At 43.6% G+C, this 24,552-nt stretch overlaps 1 protein-coding gene across 14 annotated transcripts in view; it reads right to left on the reverse strand.

The window, feature by feature from the left end:
• PROM1 (prominin 1) overlaps positions 1 to 24,552 on the reverse strand; it is a 137,805-nt gene that overhangs the window by 49,966 nt on the left and 63,287 nt on the right. For all 14 annotated transcript variants that reach the window (XM_047718940.1, XM_047718949.1, XM_047718941.1 and 11 more), the window contains 2 exons: positions 15,319 to 15,374; positions 5,982 to 6,187 (listed from right to left, as the gene is read on the reverse strand). In XM_047718940.1, the coding sequence (XP_047574896.1) occupies positions 5,982 to 6,187; positions 15,319 to 15,374 (262 nt within the window). The remainder of the gene's footprint in view (positions 1 to 5,981; positions 6,188 to 15,318; positions 15,375 to 24,552) is intronic.

A 24,552-nucleotide genomic window follows, 5' to 3' on the forward strand; every position in this document is an offset into this window, starting at 1 on the left:
TTTCCACTGACTTAATGAAATTAGCCAATAAAAGCCAAATAAATGCTTTGTCTGTAACTGACCTCTTATTTTTTAAAGATAATTTTTTTTTAAAGATTTTATTTATTTATTTATTTGACAGACAGAGATCACAAGCAGGCAGAGAGAGAGGAGGAAGCAGGCTCCCTGCTGAGCAGAGAGCCCGATGCGGGGCTTGATCCCAGGACCCTGAGATCATGACCTGAGCCGAAGGCAGCAGCTTAACCCACTGAGCCACCCAGGTGCCCCTAAAGATAATTTTTTAATCTCAATATTAAATAACTATCCCCCTCTCATTCACATTAAGAAAGTCTCATGATTTTCAGGCATGCTAGCTCAGTTTCTATTCTAGAACCTTGTAGTCTCAAAGCCAGGAATTGACTATCACAATCCTAATACAAAAAATGAATTTTGAAAATAGTCATCTATATGGGATTCAATTTTCACCATGGCAATTGGCAAAAGCTGACTTACTGTACTCAGAAACTTAGAAATACACTAGAAAAATAAAGGTATGGTTGTTTGATCCTGTTTTGTTGTTGTCCATCACCTTTCTGGAATTCTGAAAAACGCAATGATGACAAAGCACAAAGGAAAGAAAGAAGAGGAAACTTGGCTTTTTCTGGAGTCAGACACATCTGCTGGAACAGTCTACAGCAAGAAGTGGAAATTCGATCTTCTGCTGATGGTCAAACAGACTTACATAAACATATGTCAACGTCTGTGAATTCGAACATTCCACAGTTGCCTTTGGAAAAGCTCAGAAAGGAACATGACCACATATATTCCTTTTATATGAGGGGACCTTTCTCCTTAACACCTATGCCTTTCCCAATCAAAAACAAACAAACATACATTTAATTCGTTTCAAATTAAAAGAAGGATGGATGGAAAATAAGAGTACTCAAGATGAATTTAACAACCAACTTCAGGATTAATTGTAATGTAGCATAAAGCCACAAAATGAAATTGAGCCTGATAAAAGGCAAGTAGACTGCTCTAGGTTTATCAAAGTGTTTTTAAAAAAATTTTATCCAAAGATTTTTCATTAATTGTATCCAATCTCTGCTGAGGTCAGTTGAAGACAGAGGCTATATCTCTTTTTCTTTCTCTGTCTGCCTTCTAGCTTTGTTGACATTCTTTTGCTTATCTTTTTATAATTTTTTTAAAATTAACATATAATGTATTATTTCCCCAGGGGTACAGTTCTGTGAATCATCAGGCTTACACATTTCACAGCACTCACTATAGCACATACCCTCCCCAATGTCCATAACTCAGCCACCCTCGTTTTTGCTTTTATGTTTGTTTGTTTATTTGTTTTTAAGAGAGAGAGCAAGAGAGAGCAGGCCCTTGAGTGAGCAGGAGCAGGGGGGATGGGCAGGGGGAAGAGAGACAGAATCTTCCGTAGACTTCACACCCAGCACAGAGCCTGACGCAGGGTGCTGCTCGACCTCTTGAGATCATGACCTGAGCCGAAATCAAGAGTCTGATGCTCAGCTGCTTAGCTGATTAAGGCACCCAGGTGTCCCCCTTCCCTCTTATTTTATCTAATATGACTTTGTGGACATACTTTCTTCTCTCTTCTATCTAATCGTCACATAGAAATCTTTGCTTTCCCCAGGACTGTAATCTTTTTGCCTAGTTTTTTGTTGCGGTTATTTTTTGTTTTTTTTAGGGTTTTTTTTTTTTTTTTTTTAAAGATTTTATCTATTTGAGAGAGAGAGGGTGAGCATGAGTGTGCTGGGGCAGAGGGAGAGGGAAGACAACCTGCTGAGCTTGGAGTCCAATGCTAGACTCTATCCCAGGACCGCTGAGATCATGACCTGAGCCGAAGGCAGACGCTTGACTGACTGAGCCCTCTTTTTGGCTAGTTTTGATTAGCCTGCAAATTCAATTCATCATGTCGAAAATACTTGCAAACCAAGAGAGGTTTCAGAAGAAAGACATCATAATAGCTATTCCAAATTTACAAATGCAAGCCAAGAAGTTTAAACTTCTAGTGTGAGTTTAAGATAAACTAAATGTCAAATACTACTCTAATTTAAAGCTATTTATGATTCATATAGGAATTCAATATATTATTGTAAAATTTGTTTTAAATTGTCACTTAGCCTCAAATAGGTGACATTGAAATTTGAAGATGTGGTTTTTAAATTAATAAATTTTACTTGGGTGGGGAAACATTTTTTAATATAATTTTAAGATTTTTATTTATTTGTTTGACAAACAGAGAGACAGAGAGAGAAAGTAAGCACAAGCAGGGGGAGCAGCAGGCAGTGGGAGAGGAAGAAGCAGGCCTCCTGCTGAGCAGGGAGTGTGACGAGGGGCTTGATCCCAGGCCTCTGAGCTCAAGACTTGAGCTGAAGGCCGATGCTTAACCAACTGAACCATCCAGGTGTCCTGCTCTGGGGAAATATACCCAAACTGAATGTAGAGAAGGCTATAGAGAATCACAGCCTGTCTTTTTTTAAAGAATTTTCTAAACTGAAATATCCCTGGGAGGAAAAAAAAAAAAAAAAAAAAAAGAACTTAACTAAATTTATTTGATGGATCTGAGTTCTAAAGAATAAAAAAAAAAAAAACAGTAGCATTCATTTTACATATAAATGAAAGCCAAGTTTATTTCTGACTTTGTAGCTTTATTGTTCACATATTTTGGTACTTTAAAAACTTTTTTAAAAGGTTCTATTTATTTATTTGAGAGAGAGAGAGCATGAGCGAGAGGAGGGGTAAAGGGAGAGGGAGAAGCAGATGCCCCATAAAGCAGGGAGCCCTGCACCGAGCCCCACCCAGGCTCAATCCTAGGACCCTGAGATGACCTGAGCTAAAGTCAAATGGTTAACCAACTGAGCCACCCAGGCATCCCAGTGGCATTTTAAGCATAACATAAATAATTCAAACAGTTCAGGGTGAACTATAACACACATGGCACATAGTTAGGCAAAATGTAAGTATTTTCAGTTCCAATTTAAAAATAGGAACATCCCAAAATAGGAGCCCAATATACAATATATGCTTGATTTAAAAAAAAAAATGGAAAGTCTATTATTACATATGTAAACATATACTTGGGTAAATATGTAACTACATACAACAAAGAATTTTCCTGAAATTATAGCAAATGTATTTATATCAAGCAAAAACTACTAACTTACTGAATAAGTAATCACATTAACAAAAAGCCCTAAGGGCAAGTATTTTCAGATGACATTTTGTCGCCTGAGCTTCATCTTTGCTGTCCAGACTGTGTCTCTAGAGAGGGAGAGGCATGGCACTCTAAGTCTCTGGATGAATGAAAGATGGAAGTTTTAGGTTTAAAAGAAATGCGCAGACATCTCTACTGGGTCTGACAGGTCTTTGGACTGCAACTGACACTTTTCAGGTAGGTGGAGAGGAGGTAACCACTCCCACAGCTGGAGTGGGGTCTGGGCATTCCTGAAAGTCTTTCATACACAAAGCAGAGAGACAGGGACATCTGAAATTACTATTGACATGATCTCAAGCTGCTTTTCGGAATTTAATGGGCAGGAACAGATTCAAATTATTCACAAAGAAAGCGTTGGAGAGACAGAGAAGAGAAAAGAGAAAAACCCTCCCTGATGGTCAAACAAGGGTGCATGAAATTAGCAACCCATGCACGTGGGTCCAGTTTGCACCTAGACTGTTAAGTTCTATTATTTAACTATTTCCAGAAGAAGCATGTCTTTAAAAAGAAAGAAAGAAAGAAAGAAAGAAAGAAAGAAAGAAAGAAAGGAAGGAAGGAAGGAAGGAAGGAAGAAGGAAGGAAGGAAGGAAGGAAGGAAGGAAAGAAAGAAAGAAAGAAAGAAAGAAAGAAAGAAAGAAAGAAAGAAAGAAAGAAAGAAAGATTGTCTTGGAATCAGTGGTAATGCACAGGCTTTTGCTTTTTGGGGAGATTTTTTTTGGTTGGTTAAGTTTGATTTTTGATGCACTGAATTCAGTAGGTAATATCTGAGCATGGTAGATAATTCCTAAGAGACAAAATGTCTATCTGCAGTGAGAAGTGATTTCCTTTCTACCCTCCACAACCAACAAATTGCCTTCCCAGAGCCCACCACTGCTGCCTACTACTTATGCTCTAGGCAAATATAACCAAGTGTCTGGGTCCCTCTCCTTTTTTGTTTTGGTCTTAGGGGCCATGTTCCATACACAGTCTGCGAGCTGCTTCTCTCAATTCATCTCTCCTGGGGACTGATTCATATCAGCACGTCTGGAGTGCTTCCCATCCCTTCCAATAGGTATAGCCCATTCTGATGAATGATCACCCCACAGCATGCATCCTACCAGGACCCTGCTAATGACCATGCTTGCAGAACTTTTCTTCTTGGATTTCCAGCTAAAACTTTAGCTGGTAGGCCAGCTGAAATCGTTCTGCTTAATTTTGTTCAATTTCTGTTTAATTCTGAATTCTGCTTAAATTCCCTTATATCAGTTATTTAGCAAAACCTGAAAAATCTTACAGCTACGGAGCAAAAGCAGTGCTTGGAGAAAACAGCAATGAGGAGGCAGACTTCTGGTCCTGCAGTCTCTGCGTCTCCTTGGGACCTAGCATTATTCACATCGTGGGCACTTTTATTGCTGTTGCTAAATGTCAGGACATTGCATGGGCTGAATGAATGAGAAGATGTGGAAGCACATCTCCTGTGACCAAATATCACAACCAGGGGGCCAGGAACGTGAAACTCGCTCAGCCAAGGATCCTGATTTGCACTTGGTGAAATGTTACTGTCTTTTTCCTTCCCTCCCCTCCCCTCTTCTCTCCTCTCTACCCGTCCCCTCCCCTCCCCTTCCCTTTCTTTCCTTCCCTTCCCCTCTCTTGTCTTTTCCTTTCTTCTTTTTTTTTTTTAATTTATTTATTTGTCTCAGATTGAGAGAGTGAGGTGGAGGGGGAGAGGAAGAGAGAGTCCTAAGCAGGCACTGTCCTGAGTGTGGAGCCTGACGCAGGGCTCAATCTCACCACCGACCCTGAGATCATGACCTGAGCAGGACATGGGGAGATGGAGAGGAGAAGGGAGTTGAGGGAAATTGGAAGGGGAGGTGAACCATGAGAGACTATGGACTCTGAAAAACAACCTGAGGGTTTTGAAGGGGCCGGGGGGGGGGGGGGGGGGGGGGCAGTTGGGGGAGCCAGGTGGTATGTATTAAGGAGGGCACATATTGCATGGAGCACTGGGTGTGGTGCAAAAACAATGAATACTGTTACACTGAAAAGAAATAATAAAAAAAAAGTTGTATGTTATATTGCAATAAATAGTAAAATTTAAAAAAAAAAAACCTAGAGTCGGACTCTTAACCGACTGTGCCACGGGCGCCCCCAGGAGGCTGGTGTCTTAAAAGCAGTGTACTTCTGATCTATCAGCCAATTGGAAAACTTGTAGCCGCAGAAGGACCTGCAGAAGAAACATTCTAAATCATGAAGCGTGTTCTATGCTTCGGGAGAGGGCAGCAGCTTAACTGCAAATTCAAGAAAACTGGGTTTTATTATTAGAAATTTAATTCTATTCTGCAACATTCACACATTCCCCAGTTGGGGGACTGTACCTATCCTTCAAGATCCCTTTGAATGTACAAACCAACTAGGAAATGCTCTGCCTTCTGCAGGCCGCCTGTCTCCCAACAGCTATTTCAGGCAGGAGCTGCTGCTCTGGGAGGGAAATACTTCTTGCAGGCCAAGATTCATCAGCTTGTTTTCGGGAGGAAAAAATACCAAAGGGTTGGCTTAGCATGTAAATGAAGGCAGCCTGATTGTAACACTAACTTCGGGTTATGGTGACACTGTTTCGAACCATCCTGCACACGCATTTTTGTTCTCTTCTGTTTTATGGGTGGGTTGTTGTTGTCCTTGATGTTTTGCTTTAAACTCGTGGGCTTACCAGCTGAGACCTGGGATATTCCTCACCCACCCAAAACATAAATCCGCTGTCCTCCAAGATGCTACTTGCCTTATGAATATACAAATCACCAGGAGGGAGACTGTAAAGTATTTTCTCAGGAAGGTCCCATTTTTCTTCTGCCGCTGATGCATTTCTCCACCACACTTGTTACAGCAACGGCACAGACCAAAGCAAAACCCCACCAGAGGCATCAGAAAGACAAAGAGCAGTCCCAGGACCGCACAAATAATAATCCCGATTTCATAGTAGATAATCTGTAGATCAAACAAAAGAAACAGCATATACCATGATACAAAATAACACGTAGAACATTCCATAGTGTGCAGGTTACATTTGTTTAACCTATTTGATACCATGAGTTGAATCTTCGTGTGTTCATGTGCGTATTTCCATCTTGATCCTCCTTTCTTTCTTTTTCTTTTTTTAAGAGGGACGGGCATGGGGGGAGGGAGAGAATCTTAAGCCACCTCCACGCCTAGCGTATGGAGCCTGATGCAGGGCTCGATCTCACGACCCTGAAATCATGACCTGAGCTGAAATCAGGAGTGGATGCTTAACTGACTGAGCCACCCTATAGTCCCTTGATGCCCTTTCTTGAAACAGAGGAAGACAGATTTGAGTTATCAGAATATGGAATCAAGTAGTTACTATCTTCTTCCAACTCACAGTAAAATGTCCAAATGCAGGGTCAAATTGCAAATGGCTGAATTTAAACCCCAAAGGTCATTGGGTACATTACAGATAACGTATGATCAGTGACAATGGGCGAAGTGAAGAATGTGGCCTTCGTAAAGTGGTACCTCTCCTGCCATGCGGGTACAGCTGGCCTCAGTAGCCCGTGTCTCAGATAGTCCTATGTTCCTAGGAACTAGAGCAACTTTGAGATAGAATAATGTGACCCAAATGTATTTTCATAATCACTGCTAGGGCTGTATTCTGGGATGAAAAAAAAAAAAATTAATGCAACCGGATGACACAAAACTTGAGTTTATTCCAATGCACGTATATAGTTACTCAAATTTCCACAAAGCAAGACATTTTTAACGAATGACAATTACAGATTGGCTGTTTGTGACTAACGGACCAGTTAGCTAGCAACAGATTCTGAAGCCACGCTGAACGAAGTAAACAAAACACGGGTCTTGCTCCTAGAAGCGAACATGAGGTCTTAGCACTGAACCGGGAGTCAGAAGACCTGCTTTAAATTCCAGCAGGGCGCTTCTAGTTCCCTAGTCCAGAATTAGCATTAACATCATGAACAGAATTGTGAGGGTCAGATAATTAGATGATTCAAAGTGAAAACAACAGCCAAGTGACGGCACACAGTGAGTAGTCAATCAATATTCGTTAACTCTGTGGGCAAATGCCTCAGAGTACTGAGGTACATGTGGCCCTTGAATATTAATTAAATATCCCTTGATATTAAGGATAAAATACTTTAAAAAAAGGTGGTTGAATTTTGCTGCATTCATTCTGCTTAAACTAAGACGCACTCCACAGCCACAGACAGTCCTGTAACGGCCCTTGGGAATGCACATCATTGGCCAATTGAGAACCTAGCCTCAGACACCCCAAACTCTTCTCAATTTCCCTATCATTTCCCAGCAAATGTTCCAAATCATTTACTATTTTTTCAAAGGGATTTAAAATCCTTTCTAAATCCCAGGAGACACTGAACCCAAACCCAGGAAAGAAGGTGATTTGAAATGTTCTAAATGCACTGTGTTTAGCTCCAAGTACAAATTTCACACTTTATATACTACCTTTGCAATGCTACTGGCTCAATATTATGTCCAAAAGTATCAGGAACAAGATATGTCATTTCAAGAGTTCCCTTCTGGGCTGAAGTCTGGCTAAGGTCTGGCAGGGACCTAAGTGACTTCCTGATACACAAGGATCTCCAGAACGCTCTGTGGACTGTGTGGAGTAGAAGCTCAAGGTTGAAATGTACTGAGATGGGTCGCTATTCTTTGGTGAAGTACTCGAACTGAAAGATTAGGTTAACAACGACTAACAAACATTAACAAACAAAGAAACAAGCCACTTTAAAAACCATCACAGTGGAGAGACAGTGAAGAACAGAGAATTCTGGAGGAAACATCTCATTACCGGCTGGCTTTAGACAGAGCAACGAGAAACAGCCAACAAGAACTTTACCTTCAGAGTCAAGACTACATTTTCTGGCTGTGGAAGTCAAAGCAGTTGAGGAGTTGAGGAGAGTAAGGCAGAGGCAGCATGCGTCAAGAAAACAGAAAAAGTTACATAATTAACCACAACGGGGAACGTTAATACTCCATACAGAGAAAATCAAGTGAGAGGAGGATCCCCAAAAGACAGGAACATAAAACTTGAGTATTTATTAGAGAAACAGCCTTGAGGTTGACTTAGGTCTGGAATTTACACCTGAAATTTATATTTGGATTTCTTGAAAGGGTCTTAACAATATGCTAATCAGTTGTGGACAGTGGAGGTGGGAAATTGGAGGGAAAGCTACACATGCTTAACACACTAACTGCCTGGTCTTTGCACAACAGGGGATCAGCAGCTGCTTAGAACCCCAGCTAAAGCAATGGCTTCCAAAGTGTCCTTTCTGAACTGAAAATCTGATGGTGTCATCCTCTTGCTCAACAGCATTCCAAGAATTCCTACCATGTTTCATTCAAACCTCTTAATGTGATCCTATAACTTAACCCCGGCTTCATGTCCTGTTCTTCGTGCCATTCAGTTCCTAGGAAGAAGCCTCACGCTCCCCCTTCCTCCCTCCAGCTCCCCTGGAGCTGCCTCCTCACCCAGAATGTTATTCCCTTCACCTCTCTGCTCACAAAACTCAAGTCAGCCTGGATGTGGCGTCCTCCTGGAAATCTGTCTTGAGAACCAAGTCTGGGTTTGCTTTCTTCTCTGCTTCCTGCTGCCTTGGAGCCCACACTTGCCCTTTGCCAGCACGTGCCCCACGTGGAAGGACTCTCCCATGGAAGCACTGCCCGGAGAGAGCAAGATCCATGATGTCACTCTCACCATTGTCTCTCAGACGCCCACCCAGGGACTTGGCATGCAAACGGTGCCCCACTGGAATCAGGTAACCTGATGAATGGAGTGAGGGTGTTCTCTAAATGGTGGTCCAGAGATAGGGCTGGACCGTCCCACAGTGAAATACGACAATGAGGATATAGTGAGTTTCCCATGAAATGGGATTTGCTCAGTGTATCCTTTTGGTGGGGAGAGGGAGGTGATAGCATATGAAAGGGGACAAAGTTAATATCGTTGCTATGGCATTTTAAATATCCTTGTGTGGCAAAATAAAATTGGGTGGCTCTATGTCACTTTTTTCGAAACTGTGTGCTCTGGGAAATCTAGAAATTTAGGAACTATAGCTTTGGATGGCAGATTTTCACAGATGTGAAGGAACGATGACTGTGATATCAGTAACTTTTAAATGAGGCATCCAGCATGTTGGGGTGGGCAGCTCGGAGGCACATGCCCCCAGGGTCACATGGGGCATCCTGAATGACCCTGGGCATGGCCCCCACAGGCTCGTTGTCTCCCAAACCTACCATAAGTACTTCACAGCACATGTTCAAAACACTGGCTTCCAGCTCCTCCCCTAGAGCGGGTATCAGGAGATTTGGGTAAACCCAGCCATCAGTCTTGAAAGCAAGCCCCTCGTCATGGCTATGATCAGGTGGGTTTCAGAAACCTGCTCTCGCCTCTAAGGTTGGTCATGCTGAGCTGAGGCCCCTGGGCAGAACCATCTGTAAGTTACAACAATCAGCTGATCCTTTTGCATTTACCTACCTACCCCACTGAGGGGTAGGTCTGGTCTGATATATCTGATGGGCTACCAGCAAACCCCACAGTGGAGCTGGGTTTGTCACTACCTCTTCCCCATCCATGCTGGCTGTCACTCAGGTATAAAGTTATTTTCATGCAATGCAGCAGTCTGAATCCCTCTATGCCACATTATGTCTGTGATTCCCCACTCCAGTTAATTACCCATATCGTCACCAGGGGCCTTTTCAAAAATATCAATAACCAGCCAGCCCTGACCAACTACATCAGAATCTCTGGGGGATGGGCCTAGACCTTGTTGCCAACGCTACTCTGAGCGTTCGTTACCTTACTGACAGAACAGGGATAAGCAGAGATATTATTTTATGCAGTTTTGCAAAGAGAACAAGAGAAAACAGTGAGCAGTAACACGTTTTGTGCATTATTTTGTTCTAAGCGCTTTACATATACTGTGTAATGTATGTTAAATGAGGTAATACATTGAAGTACTTAGGACCAGGTTTCCCAGCATAACACTCAATCAGTCATTATCACCATCATCATAAGAAGTAGAAATAATGCATGTTAACACTATTCTCATCTCTCACCTCCAACAAACCTCAGACCATGATCCAAGTCATGGACTATCTCACACTGCCTGCTCTCTTAAACGCTACTGAGATCCCCAGAAAGTACGTCCCTTACTTGGAAAGGAGAGTGTGTTCTGACCACGTCACCTGGGGGGCGGGAAACAAGGAACTCATTCACTTAGCTTTCCCAGACACGTAGAGTGGTAGTGTGGGTTACCACACACCCACTGGAATGATAGATCTGCCATTTCCTAAGTGCCAAATTGATATCCAATGACTGTTAACACTAGTGAGGTCATGGAAGTCAGCAGGGATGAGGCTCAGGCCCAGCACCTGCCCCCAGAGGAAGCTTCTAGAAAGGGAAAGGTAATAACTGAGGAATGACATGAATGAGGAAGGGCAGCCGACCAAGAGGCTGGAATGGAGAGGGACCATGACCACAAGGAATCGAACCCAGGAGGTCATCCCAAAGAAGCTGGCCACTCCTATGGACAGGGATGCACAGAATGGAAAGTCAGAGGTGGTGGCGGGGGTGGGGGAGGGATGGGAGGTGGGGAAGGTACTGGGAGAGCTGTCCCCTGGAAAGGTTTCTAGAGGGTAGGTGGCACTTAGGGCTTGTTGGGGGGAACCAATGTAATCATCTACCTAAATTGCCCCCAAACGATGCATTCTTTGAAGATAGGAACTGTGTCCTTTCCTTCAGTTGAGGAGCCATTGTTTGACAAGCTCGGCTGAGAGGCTCTCTCTTCAGAAAGCCCATGTGACCCTCCTCCTGGGATGCTGTTTCCCTTGGTTTTCAGTCAGCCAGAGACTCTGGGAAGGGGCTCACCCACACGCTGGTCCCTGAGGGAATGCACTCAGGAGCGAGTTGCCCATGTAATCTCTATCTAGACCCCTGTGGTGAGGACAGACTATTCTTGGGAAGACCAAACTGAGTAATACTTGTAAGTCATGAACAAGGGCACCCACCTTTGAGCACATGCTATAGATGTGCTAGGAACCTGGGGTTATTGGAGTCATTGCTTGGATTTCCATAGCTCCATCTGCCTGATTCTCAACTTCCCTCTTGGCTCCATAATTCCAAATTCTATTCCTCTCCCAGATTTCCATTTCTGCCCGACCACTTTTTCCCAGGGATGATTACCCACCATCACAGTCTGTGGCTTAATAGGTAGAAGACACAGCTTGGAGGCTGTCAGTCATACAGCCCAGAATACTCACATGAGCTGTGTCTTCCAGACTAGTCACTTAAGGACTACAGTCCAGTGGCCAGATTGAGCCTACTTTTTGTTGGTGGTGTGCTTGTCAGTTCGGAGTTAGACTCGTCTGGGTACAAATCCCAGTTTCAGCATTTAGTCCCTGGGTGACCTTGGCAAGTCCCCCAGCCTGAGTGCAGGATTTTCTTGCATGCGCCATGCACAGACACCTCTGCCTCGGATCAGTGTCATTGTGAGGATTAGAAACAATGTCAGGCTTCTAAACCAGTGTCGGCCCAGGTGGACAAGAATTAGTATTGCAGAGAGGGCGATGACCTAGTCTACACTTCAGAACCAACGAAGCAGCTTTGTGCTGCGAGCCAAGTGCTCATAACTGGAAGTAAGGCTGTATTTCTCATCTATTCCACCCGCCTTGACCTCTCGGTTCAAATGCCAACTCTCCCGTGGCGTCTTTTCCTGATTTCCCAGGGACAACAACAATTCCCCTCCTCTGAATGTTCATGTCCTTTATCAGAACTTCTCACGTGATGCGAATCTCCCTCCATCTCACAGTCCAGCTGTCGACGGCATTAGTCTGCTGGGGCCGCCATGATATAGTGCCACAGGCCAGAGGGCTTGAACAACAGAAAGGTATTTCCTCACAGGCCTGGGGGCTGGGAGTCTGTGATCAAGGTGTGGGCAGGGTTGGTGTCTTCTGAGGCCTCTCTCCTTGGCTTGCAAATGGCTGTCTTCTCCCTGTGTCTTTACGTGGTCTTTTCTGTGTGTATATGTGTGTATGTCCTAGTCTCCTCTTCTTTCAAGGATACCAGTCAGACTGGATTAGGACCCACGAATGACCCCATTTTAAGTTAATTACCCATTTAACAACGTTATCTCTAAATACAATCCCACTCTGAGGCGCTGGGGATTAGGATCTCAGCTTATGAATCAGGGGTACAATCAGCCCATAACATCCGTGATTATTTCTTGTCCCATATCAACTGTGAGTTGGAGGAGTGAAGGCTGTACTTTCACATGTTTGTCCCCCTACCACGCCTCGTTCCTAGTCAGCATTCTGTCAACAGAGATAAAATGAATACATAAAACAAAAGAGAGAAGTATTTTTAAAAAATGTGGAGGAGGAGAGGGGCTGAGGATCTTAAAGCTCTACCTTTAGCTTTCAGTTGAAGTGTAAAAAGGAGGCAGTTCCATGAAAGTCCTAGTTCCCTTTCAAAGTCAGGCCCAGCCCTTGGAACAAAAGGTCTGCTGAACACTTCTGGAGCTCCTTATGAAGAGAGTTCACTAAAAGAGCACCCAGCCCTAAGGTCAATGCCGCAGCGGCTCCACGGTCATCTGAGGGCTCACCAGAGGAGAAAATGCTGGCTCAGCACTAAGAAAGCTGAGAACACTCCTCAGAGCCACTCACCTGGCCAGACCTTACCTGTGTGACTGCGTGAATCAGAGACCCTGTGGGCACCGGTCAGTGCAGAAGATGCTTTTGGTGCCCCCCACCTCCCTCAGGCCTCAGTCATCCCCCTGGGCCTCCTCAAACTTTTAGCTACTGCCTTCTTTAACTCTGCGCCTGAAGGCCTTTTATGGAACCAGGGCAGGTCAGAAGTGCTTACGGATGAACCCTCTCCTCCCGTAACCTGTGACCCTTCAGTCTCGGCGTCTGGACACCTCAGTTCCCTCATTGTTCCAGTGGACTAATTCGGACACTGGTGGTTTGCACCGTTTTCCCAGCAATTCTATAGGATGACGCTTCAGTCACCCCTTGTGGCAGGTGGCGTCAGGCCACACTCTTTACGGCTGCCCTCCCTCCCTAGTATTATTCTCCAATTCCCAGCCAGTGTTCCCTGCACCTCCCAAACAATTGGCTTGTCCTTGACTCCTGCTCTGCTTGGGAGGACTCCAACCCAACACGCCCAGCATACATCAGACTAAACCACCCACACAAGGTGCCTGGCTTCCCTGGGGTCTTCACCTCACCAGATCCCTCTTCCTTGGACAACCATGGAAAACATAACCCGGATTCAGATCATTCATGAGGGCTTAGTTCTGTCTCCTCTCTCCACTTCACCCAGATGCCAATGGTTTTTGTTCATGTACAAAGACACCTGAGGCGGAGAGGAAATCAGCCACTAGGGAGATACCAGTTTTATAGGACATCCAATCGAATACCAAGCCAGCCATAAAGGACCTGCCCAGCTAAGAATCCTGCCATGGAGAGTGGCAGCGCAACACTGGCAAGCAGGGCTTCTCAGAGTCACCTCAGGGTCTCAGGACCCCATCCTCCAAGGCCTGGAACAGGTGAAGCACGCTACCCCAGCCCATGCCTTGGCAGAACCAGTTGTCATTCAGGCCAGGCTGCTGCTGGCACGAAAGCTGTCCACACTCACTTTGTTCTGCCCAGGAATGCAGGCAGACCCAGGCAATCCTGTTCGGGACACACATGAGGCCCGTGGCATTTAATAATGAAAATGTTTTCCACGGTCCTAGGGAAGGCCGTGAGCATTGCAGAGAAACTGGCTCATCAGCTTTTATACATGTAAATGTTTTTTAGATAAGGCTTTCTTCTTTGGCTTCTGTGTTTGCTTTCTCTTGAGTATCGTTTTATTGCAAATTGAGAATAGGAGGCATGGTAACCACAGCACCTGTGGTTCATTCACCGGGCAGGAGTTCACCGCCCTCCCCATATACCGCCCCCACACCCACCGGGAACACCGTCATCCGCGTTTGCTGTGGCTGGCGCTTCAAGAACGTCCACTTTTATTGTCTGCTTTTATTGTTCTCTTGATAACCACCTTCGTGCCAGTGAAGGAGAGCGCAACGGGACGAAGAGCCTGACAAATGGATTCAACTATTTTCTTTCTTTTTTTTTAATTACCCTAACATTCAATGCAACAAACATTTGTCTATTTCACTAGCAACCCCACACTCACAGTAAACTAAAATCAAAAGAATACACTCTTCTGTTTAGGTAGTTGATTGCAGATGCAAACGGAGTGAATGGGCAGTGCAGCACCTTGGTATTAAGTAGAGACACACAAGGTCCTTAATATGGTCCGCTTGTGAGCATTCAGGGTCCCGTTCACCTCTCCTTCCTCTCCACTCTTTCACGCCTTGTCCTGGTAGTTCACCTGGTCCCCAAAGCCTGAGATGCCAGCAAAGGTCCCTCTCCATCTGCTGCAAGCCTGCTTAGTATCCTTTTTACCACAAGCCCCCCAATCACCTCCTTGTGGAAGAGCTTCCAGTCAGATTTAATTACTTTCATTTACGTTCCTCTGCATATTACATATAAATCTACTTATTTCCTTCTTCTCCTTCTTCTTCCTTTAACAATGAGGTACTATCTCTGCCATCTGGCTCTTCATCTCCTGAGACCAAGGGCTGTTTTCCTTATCTCTAGCCGGGGCAAGTGCACACACAGAGCTCTCAATGAACCTGCTCAAATGTGAAGTTGCTTTTCAACAAACTGTATTTTTAAAACAAAGTACACATCCCTGTTTCTAGAAATGCTCAAACAATTCTATTTCGTTAGGGAGTTCCTCTCCCTTAGCTAAAAAAGTACCATAGTACTTCCCTTAAAGAAATTTGGGTTTTTAAATAACATATACCTTGAAAGGTGAATGTTTCTTCAAATCCTACTTTTGGAGTTTCTGCTGCAGTTCAAATGGGATTTATAAAGTGCTTTAATATTTCATAAAATTTCTTAGTTTAAAAAAAAAACTCTACAAATTTTACAGGTTAACTGATTGTTTAAAAATTTACTTCCAAGTCAGCCAAAATTTTGTACATACTTATTTTCCTAACAAATATACCAATAAAAATTACCTTCTCATACTCAGTTGAGAAGTTGAACTTCTTTTGTAGAATTTTTCTTAAAATATCTGTGGGAAAAAGCCGCAAAAGAAGAGCAAGGTTACTTTTTCAGTATAAACACAAAATGCATATTTAGGAAATAAAGTCTATATATACTCACAAAGTATTGTACCTCTCTCTATGTAGTAGTCTTATAATTTTATTCCTATTTATTTTAGAGAGAGAGAGAATGCATAAGCAGGAGGAGGGACAGAGGGAGAGAAGGGGAGAGACTCTCCTAGCAGACTCCCTGCTGAGTGGGGAGCCCAATGTGATGGGGAGCTCCATCCCAGGATCCTGAGATCATGACCTGAGCCAAAATCAAGAGTCAGATGCTCAACCAACTGAGCCACCTGGGCACCCCAATTTTATTCCTATTTCTTATGTAGGTAAATAACTGAGCTAATGAGGCTCTAACCAGAAGCAAAGAATGGAAGACAAGTATTTTTGACTCACTATTTTGTCAGTGGCAGAATTAGAGGGTTGCCATTTTTAAGAGTTTTCAATTTCTCACAAGACACCTTAATATTCGCCAACATACATGTCATTAATAATCCCTGATAACACGTGACACAAACTGCTCACTGTTAATTTTTGGAACCACAAATGCAACATATTCTTTAATCATTCCATATTTATGTAATATTTTACAAATAAAAGGTATCTTACAATTGACTTAATCCAGAGTTCTTCACATGAAACATCCCTCCCTTCCCATCCCCAAACAGCACATGAAAACCTGAAATAATATGCAAAATGGGATTTTTTCCCCCTACATGTGCATTTGGGACAATTTCAAATTCTTACATAGGTCAAGATTCACCTCTTATTCTGACCCACCAATCCAGTCATGCTGCAACTGGGGATTGGCCAGAGAGAGTAACTTGTCTAAAATCTGTGATGTGTAAGACCAAGCCCAGGGGGGTCTTCCCTTCTCTGCCCTGTGGTACTTCCCACACTCCACACTATAACTGACCCCACCAATGAACTTCTACAATGCTCTGGCTGTACCATGCTGACCACTTCTAAAGTGTACGGCAAGGGAGAAAAGGAATCCCTGTTGTGAATCCTTTTATAAAACAAGAAGTTCAGGTTTACACGCCAGGAAACAAAGCAAGCCACATCCCCACAGTGCTTTCTGGAAAACAACTTCAACCTGCGCAGAGCAGACTAAATGCAGCAGGTCTTTAAAGGGTGTGCTATAGGAGCAGGGATCAAACCGGAAGTTTTGGGATGCCTACACTAAGCCTAGGGTACTGGGAACCCCAGTTATTTCTCCAAGGGACATCAGGGCTGCCCATCCCCACAGATCTCCTCGCACTTTGAACTAGTCACTTCACTTTGATTTGTTTTTAAGATTTATTTATTTGAGAGAGAAAGAGAGAGCTCAGAGGGAGGGGAGCAGAGGGAGAGGGAGAATCAGGGAGAGCAGACTCCCTGTTGGTCATGAAACCCCACACTCAGGGCTCCATCCCAGGACCCTGAGATCATGACCTGAGTAGAAATCAAGAGTCAGCCGCTCAACCGACAGACTGCTTATTTTATAGACTAGGCTTCTGTTCTAGATTTCATTGAATGTAAGGGTCCACTGATGGTTTTTTTTAATTGGAAATCATCCATTTATTAAAATATATTTAATGACACAGGTGACGTTCACGTGTTGCCTTTGGGGATCCTGATCTAACTAAGAGTTGGGATGGAGACCAAGCTCCATTACCTTCTGGGTATCTAATCTTGGGTGAAGAATTAAAAGCCAGGAGCATTCTCATCAGCAAATCAGGATGATGTCAGTCCCCACCCTCAAAGGATTCTTTCGGGCCAAGTGAGATAAATGAGATTACGTTAGTCTGGCCACACAGTACCCATCCACTTTTCTCATCTTTATAAGCCCAATTCGACCAACCCAAATGAAAACGAGATATCTTCAGGGGAGCTGGCCCCTCCGTCCCTCTCAGGTCACGCTGACCAGGGAAGTGGCCCCAGAGAGACGTATCCTCACTGGCTTACGTGGGCAGATCTGCACATGTGGCCCGTGAAACCCCCGGACTCCTGGAATCCTTAAGGTCTGCTCAGGGTTCCCATTAGGTGGAAGCAGAAGATGTTATTTGCTGTTTCACCGTGTTGGCATTTGTACTCAGGGTACAGAAGCGATGGTGGAGAAGGCTGTGTGATTTGGCACGAGTCACACAGTGTTCATTGCGTTCTATGCTGCCATAAACTCGAGGAAGATAGAAAGCCCAGTTACACATCAGAAGAATCTTGGTGAAGCATTACAAAATCGTGATTTTATCAGATCTCAACCTCTGAGGAACCATCTTTCTAGTATTCTGTGTGAAGAAACAGAAGTTTACATAAGGTGCTCCTGCTGCACACCCCGGTACCCAGCTGTCTTCAGAGAGAGCACGGGGTCCTCGTTTTGAGTTGGGAGCTAAACCCCTCACAGAACATTATTTTTGCTCCAAAGAAAGACAAACCATGGTTATCCAGGCTTAAGTATCTCGTAGACATTTTCTCTAACATGGAGGAAGTGGAGCCCGCAACTTCAAGAAAGCGGCTGACAGGACTTGCTGCCAGTGATAAAATTAGAGCACTGCAGCAGAAATTAGAATTTTGCAGTTTGTATCTGTGCGGTTGACAGACGCGGGATTTTGCCACATCGTTCTCACTCCACCTTAACAGGTTCTGTCAATAACAGGTGTAGCAGGTGCTTCCCTAAAGAGCTCCGTGGAGGCAGGCAAATGTGACATACATAGACCAGGTGTTGGCCACAGCCTCAGTGAGAGAGTGACAGTCTTCCACTGTCCAACAGACGATGCCATCAGCTCTCTGGAGGACTGACTCTCCCAAGTTCCTGGGATCCTGGTGGTCCCAGGTGTTGGGGAATGGTCCCAGCTACACCAACGGCACTCCTTACTGACAGCTCACCCCAGTCCTTTGTCTGCCAGCTGCCTCTGTCTCTCTGCTAAAGCAGATCCTTGCTGCAAGGGCCAAAAATTCATCCGAGGCTTTGGAGCAGGGATGTTTTCTCTCCCCCTGCTTTAGAACAGTACTGCCTAAGAGAAATCTACTGCAAGCCATACAAGTCATTTCAAATTTCCTATTAGCCACATTTAAAAATTGAGAAAAAAAATGGGTGATTATTTTAAATTAATTTTAATAATCTGTTGTACTTAATCCAGATACATGCAATATTTTGTCATTCCTACATGCAATCAATATACAAATATTAATGAGCTACTCTACAGTCTTCTTTTCACACTAAGTGTTCAGGGTCTGTTGTAGATGCTCATCAGTACATCTTAGGTCAGGTTAGCTACCGTTCAAGTGCTCAGTGGCCACATGTGGCTGTGGCCTCCCTACTGGATGGCACGGGGTCAGAAGCTAGTCAACCACCTTGGAGCGATTCCATTTTACCCAAAGCATCAAGGCCTCTGTCCTTTTCCTTAACCCCCGTCCCTCCCAGTGCACCATGTCACGAGAACACAAAATGAGCATCCACAATATCCATGTTCCCTTTGCCTTCCCTGTGTATCTCTAAATGGCTCTTAACCCAGGTAAATGAACTTGGGAAAGGCCTGGAGTATACAGCCCAGCGTCTTTGTCTGTAGGGCTCTGGCATTAATGCTGCTGCTCAACCTCATGTGGGAACTCATGAAGTCCCACGTTGCTGGTGAGAACCTTGAATTGATTGTGGTCCATCTCAGAAAGCATAACCCCGGGAAGACCGGGGGTCCCGCTTATGCTTCCTGAGCCCCCACTATCCTTGCTTGGTGATCTGCTGTTCTGCAATCCTTTGTGTTTGCCTGTGTCTTCCTGGCCAGCTCGCTAAAGGTTTCCAGTGGAGACTAGTTTGACTTCTGTTCCCGGGCTTCAGAACTGTTTGTGGTATTGATGCTGCATAAATGTAACATTATCATAAAGAGTGTTGTTTCCTTTCCATAGATCAGATGGGATCCCCGAAGGCTGTGATTAGTTCCTGGTATTGCCTGGTGAACGAGGTAGCCATTAGCATTTGGGCTACCACAGTGTTATCCTGCCCTCCGTGAGACCTCAATGTGGACAACAGTGGCCACCTTATCCTTCTTGAACTGAAGGAAGGTCTGCTCTGATGGAACGTGATAGGCACTTAGCATGGGACAGACAACTCCCAGAGTCCAGGGAAAGATTCTCCCTGCCCTGAAGTTGGGGAGGTATCTGGCCACCTTTCCCATGTGGCAATTTATTTTCCATCACACAAATCTCAAGCTCTTTACACAACGTAACAGTTGCCTGTTAAAATACAGGAGTATCTTCCCTCCCGGGAAATATGGGAGCCAATGGACAAGGAAGTTCTTTTCATGGTAGAACACAGTCTCTCATTTTCTGGTCTCATGAAGGAGCTCGGTGAGTCTTTCCACAAGGATGGTGGCTATCAGTCTCTCTTCATTCAATGCTTAGATGGAACAAGGTCTTCTTACCTGGGACTTACTTTTAAGTTGCATGTGCTGATGGAAATTAAGGAATGCAGCAGCAAGGGCTAATTCTGACCTCTTAAGCTATACTACCAACTTACAAAGTAGGTTGTTTTTGTTTGGTTGTTTGGTTGTGGGTTTTTTGCTGTGTGCATGTATATGTGTGTGTGAATAATTTCTCTATGGATTTTTTGATGTCTGAAGCCACACAGCAAGATAAAATCAGGAAAGCAGGATCTGTATAGACAAAAAATTCCATCTTCCTTATCTTAGCCAAAACTCATCTTTGATGAAGATATTTCTGTTCCCTAACTGGCTTCTCTTAATAAGTATGCAGGTTCTGGCCCAAGCTGGGCAAAATGAGATTCCACTCTTGGAATGTTCTCTTGGAAAATGGGTAGACGGCTCAAAAAACAAACAAACAAAAAAAACCAAACCAATGATATCCATTGACAAGACTTACCTGGCTAGGTCTCTAATCAAGAGAGGTGCTACCTTCTATCTTCTAAAGAACAGAATCTCCCCCAAAATGCTAAATTATATTTAAAAAAATGTTTTAAGGAAGAGATTTTTATATCTGATATAAATAAACATGAATATGTTGCAATTCATTTTTTTTAAAAAAGATTTTTAAAATTTATTTATTTGAGAGAGAGAGAGAGCGAGAGCTGTTGGGGGGAAAAGGGGAGGAAGAGAGACAAGCAGACTCCCCACTGAATGCAACGCCCAACCAATCTCAGGACCCGACCTTGAGATTGTGACCTGAGTCAAACCAGGAGTTGGATGCTCACTGACTGAGCCATCCAGGCGCCCCAATCCTTAGTCTATGTGAAACAGTATTATTCGTGATGCAGTTCTTGAGTAAATATTGCTATGGAATATTATTTTGTTCATAGCTGGTAATTTTTTTTTGCCAAAACTATTCTAATTTTAGCTTGTTTTATTTTAAAGGTTTTTTTTTTTTTTAAGTTTAATTAAGTTTTATATTCAGGTCATTTTAATTAGTCTTTTTTGCCTTTTTTCTACCTGTTGTTTCCTAGTCCCTCTAACTTAGATGTAATGTGACAGAATTATTAAAATTAAACCAAAATGAGTGATTACCTTAGAGGCATTATGGTGTTAAGCATCAAAATTAGAGACTAAAAAAAATAGAATTGATTTTTCTTTATGAACACACCTTGGAGCGTGAATCTTTTTTTTAAGCATTTTTCCCCTAATGTCAAGCCAAATATGTTTGTATTCAGAACTCTTATTAATAAAAATTAAACACACACACGCGCGCGCACACAAAGTAAGCTCTCTCAGATACTTAAAGTGTTTGCTTGGAAATGTGATTAGCTAAGAGCATAAACAGTGTTAAGTGTTCCCCTGTGGAGACACCATCCTGTCCCTCTTTGACCTCCAGTGGCACTGTCTTAAATTCACATGGTGGGGGGGGGGGGGTCTCTCTACTAAGAATGACTTAATCTGTTAATTTATGCAATAAATCAACACAATAAAGTAAAAGATTTTATTCAGGCTTCTACTAAAAGGATTAGTTTTATAAGTACTATGAAATAATATCCAAGTTCAACTTAGAAACTTACAAAAGCTAGGTTGGCAAATGCATAACTTTCAAGAATTAAATATTAATTGAAATTTTAATTGTTTCAATCTGGGCAGAAAAGACTTTCCACAGGTTCTTAAACATCTGTTTGACAACTCGCTCCCTCCCCCACGCTAGACCAAATTCCGGAAGGCGCAAGGGGCAGGAAGGTAAACCAAGCAGAAGGCCTGACAAGTGCAGATAAAACACAAACCTGGTCAGGTCAAAGGGTTGACTTCCTGGATGTACAGGCATTCCACAGGGGAAGGAAGAGCGAGAGGCACTCTGCCCTAAAAGAACTGTTCAGTGCAGTGCTTGGTATACGATCCACTAACGCGAAAACATCAGCACCTTCCACTTCCACGCTCCTACCACACACTCTTCCTGCTCTGCCTTTTCTGGTCCTTCAGTTTGTGGCAGAGGAGATGAGTGCCTGGAAGAACCCATGTGTCACCTCATTTCCTCTGGTCCACTGCTTGACTGCATTCCCCGGACCCTACATGCCTAGATGGGACATGGGACTTGAGTTCTGGCCAATGGAAAGTGGGCAGGCGTGCGTACACAACAGTTCCAGGCCTGGCCTCTAAAATCACGAGACCCTGCATGCTTGCCTCTTTATCCATCTCCCAGCCAAATACGGAGGACCCAGTGGAAAATCCTGAAGGCTGCAGGGATGGAAAGACCGGGGTCCCAGGACCTCTCCACTCCATCATTTCTACTTTAGACTGAGCCAAGACAGAGAACATTTTTCAGTGACACTTGGACCTGTTTGCTATAGCATATGGTGCCTCTCACCCTAACTAAAAAAAGAGCCTTAGCCAATTAAGACTCCCTATGTTTTTGTGCTGGAGCATCTTCTACCTGTAGCCTGTCCTGCCAGCTTTTTTTTTTTTTTTTTTTTTTTTTTTAATTTAGAGTGAGAGAGAGAGAGCAAGCACAGTCAGGCAGAGTGGCAGGCAGAGGCAGAGGGAGAAGCAGGCTCCCCGTGGAGTAAGAAGCCCAATGCAGGACTCGATCCCAGGATACTGGGATCATGACCTGAGCTGAAGGCAGATGCTCAACTGACTGAGCCACCCAGGCGTTCCAATGTCCTGCCAGCTTTGACCAAAGGTTAACTTGTGTATTCATCTGTTGAAGGACATCTCGGCTCCTTCCACAGTTTGGGTATTGTGGACCTTGCTGCTAAGAACACTGGGGTGCCCCTTCTTTTCACTACAAAAGGGTGCTCCTTCTTTTCACTACACCTGTATCTTTAGGATAAATACCTAGTAGTGCAATTGCTGGGTCATAGAGAGTTTCTATTTTTAACGTTTTGAGGAATCTCCATACTGTTTTCCAGAGTGGCTGCACCAGCTTGCATTCCCACCAACAGCTTAGGAGGGTTCACCTTTCTCCACATCCTCATCAACACTTGCTGTTTCCTGTCTTGTTAATTTTTGCCATTCTGACTGGTGTAAGGTGGTAGAAGATATGGTTCATATATACAATGGACTACTACTCAGCCATCAGAAAGGATGAATACCACCTTTTGCATCAGCATGGATGGAACTGGAGGGGATTATACTGAGTGAAATAAGTCAAGCAGTGGTTTCACCCATATGTGGGACATAAGCAATAGCATGGAGGACCACAGGGTAAGGAAGGAAAAACAGAATGGGAAGAAATCAGAGAAGGAGACAAACCATGAGAGACTATGGAATCCAGGAAACAAACTGAGGGTTTCCAAGTGGAGGGAAAGTGGAGTGGGGGGAGGAGGTGACAGAGTGATGGGTATTGAGGAGGACACGTGATGTGATGAGCACTGAGTGTTATATGTGTGACTAATGAATTGTTAAACATATCAAAAACTAATGATGTTTATTATATGTTGACTAACTGAACATAATTAAAAAAAAGGTTAACTCATTTTCCTCAGAAGCAGGTACACACGCATATAACACAGCAGACTGAGGTTTGGCGAAGCCATTAGGTTGGCACTAACGTAAACAGAGATTTTAAAAGTCATCTTCATTAAAGGGTTGAAATTTCTGTATTCATAAAAGAGAATGCATGAAAAGGCATTCATGCTCAGAAATGTCACTATAAAATGCGGTACAGTGTAGCTCAGGTAGAACACCTACCTCCTGCTTCTCATTTGTGGGTCTACGAAGCTCTGGAAAACATCTGCACTCCTGCCTTAAATCTCCATAAGCCTTTCAACAGCCTCTCTAACAACTGAATTTTCCTAATCTACAAAACACATGTTCAAAACACGCTGATTCAGGCGTCTCTACTGCCAAAATATTTAAGGAAAATGCTCTCAGGTTACAGTGTTATCCAGGGAAGTTTGCATCAAAAAGGAGTTAAGACTAAGCTGGCTTAGGATCTTGGGACCATCTCCAAGAGTTATGGGCACAAAATGGCTGTTTAGATGGGTTGAGAGCACCATCTCCCCAGGGTAGCTGCTCTTTCTGGAGCAGAATACAGATTTTCATTAAATGCAAAGTTAGTTGGTGAAAATGTAAACATTTACGTGGTTTTTAGGTCACTTGCACTTTCTCCAGAACTCCCACATGAACAGGTCTTAGATTCCAGACAGGAAACTCACTGTGGTTGAATCTTCTCTTCCTGTATTGGGCTGGGCTTGCTGGGTTCTGTTTTTGTGCTTTAGAACGTCCAGATTCACATTTTTGATGAATGATCATTTATTTCTTCTCTTCAAAGAAAAATATTTCAGAGTGAACACTCTGGTTATTTGAATAATTCTGGTTGAATAAGTTCTGGCTTATTTGAATAATTTGACTGTTTACGTTTTATCAAGAACAATGTTTAAGGTGCCAACTTATTGCATGAAAAATGTTGAAATCTACATTAAATTAGCAGAGTAGATGTGATCAGTTCTGATAGCTAATAGGTTAGTTGAAAGAGAAAACGCATGATAATCATGCCTTCACTATTTAACTTAAGGCATATAGATACACATCTTTTGCGCTTCGTTTGATGTGGAGTCAAGGTCCATTTTTGAGTATGAGTTCTCTGGCTAGAATGGAGTTGAGTTAGGACAGCCTATGGTAAAAGAAAGCTCCTCACTGGGGCGCCTGGGTGGCTCATTGGGTTAAAGCCTCTGCCTTCAGCTCAGGTCATGATCCCAGGGGCCTGGGATCGAGCCCCACATTGGGAGATGTGGGGAGC

This window comes from Lutra lutra, chromosome 2, assembly GCF_902655055.1.
Source record: "Lutra lutra chromosome 2, mLutLut1.2, whole genome shotgun sequence".
NCBI classification, from domain to species: Eukaryota; Metazoa; Chordata; class Mammalia; order Carnivora; family Mustelidae; genus Lutra; species Lutra lutra.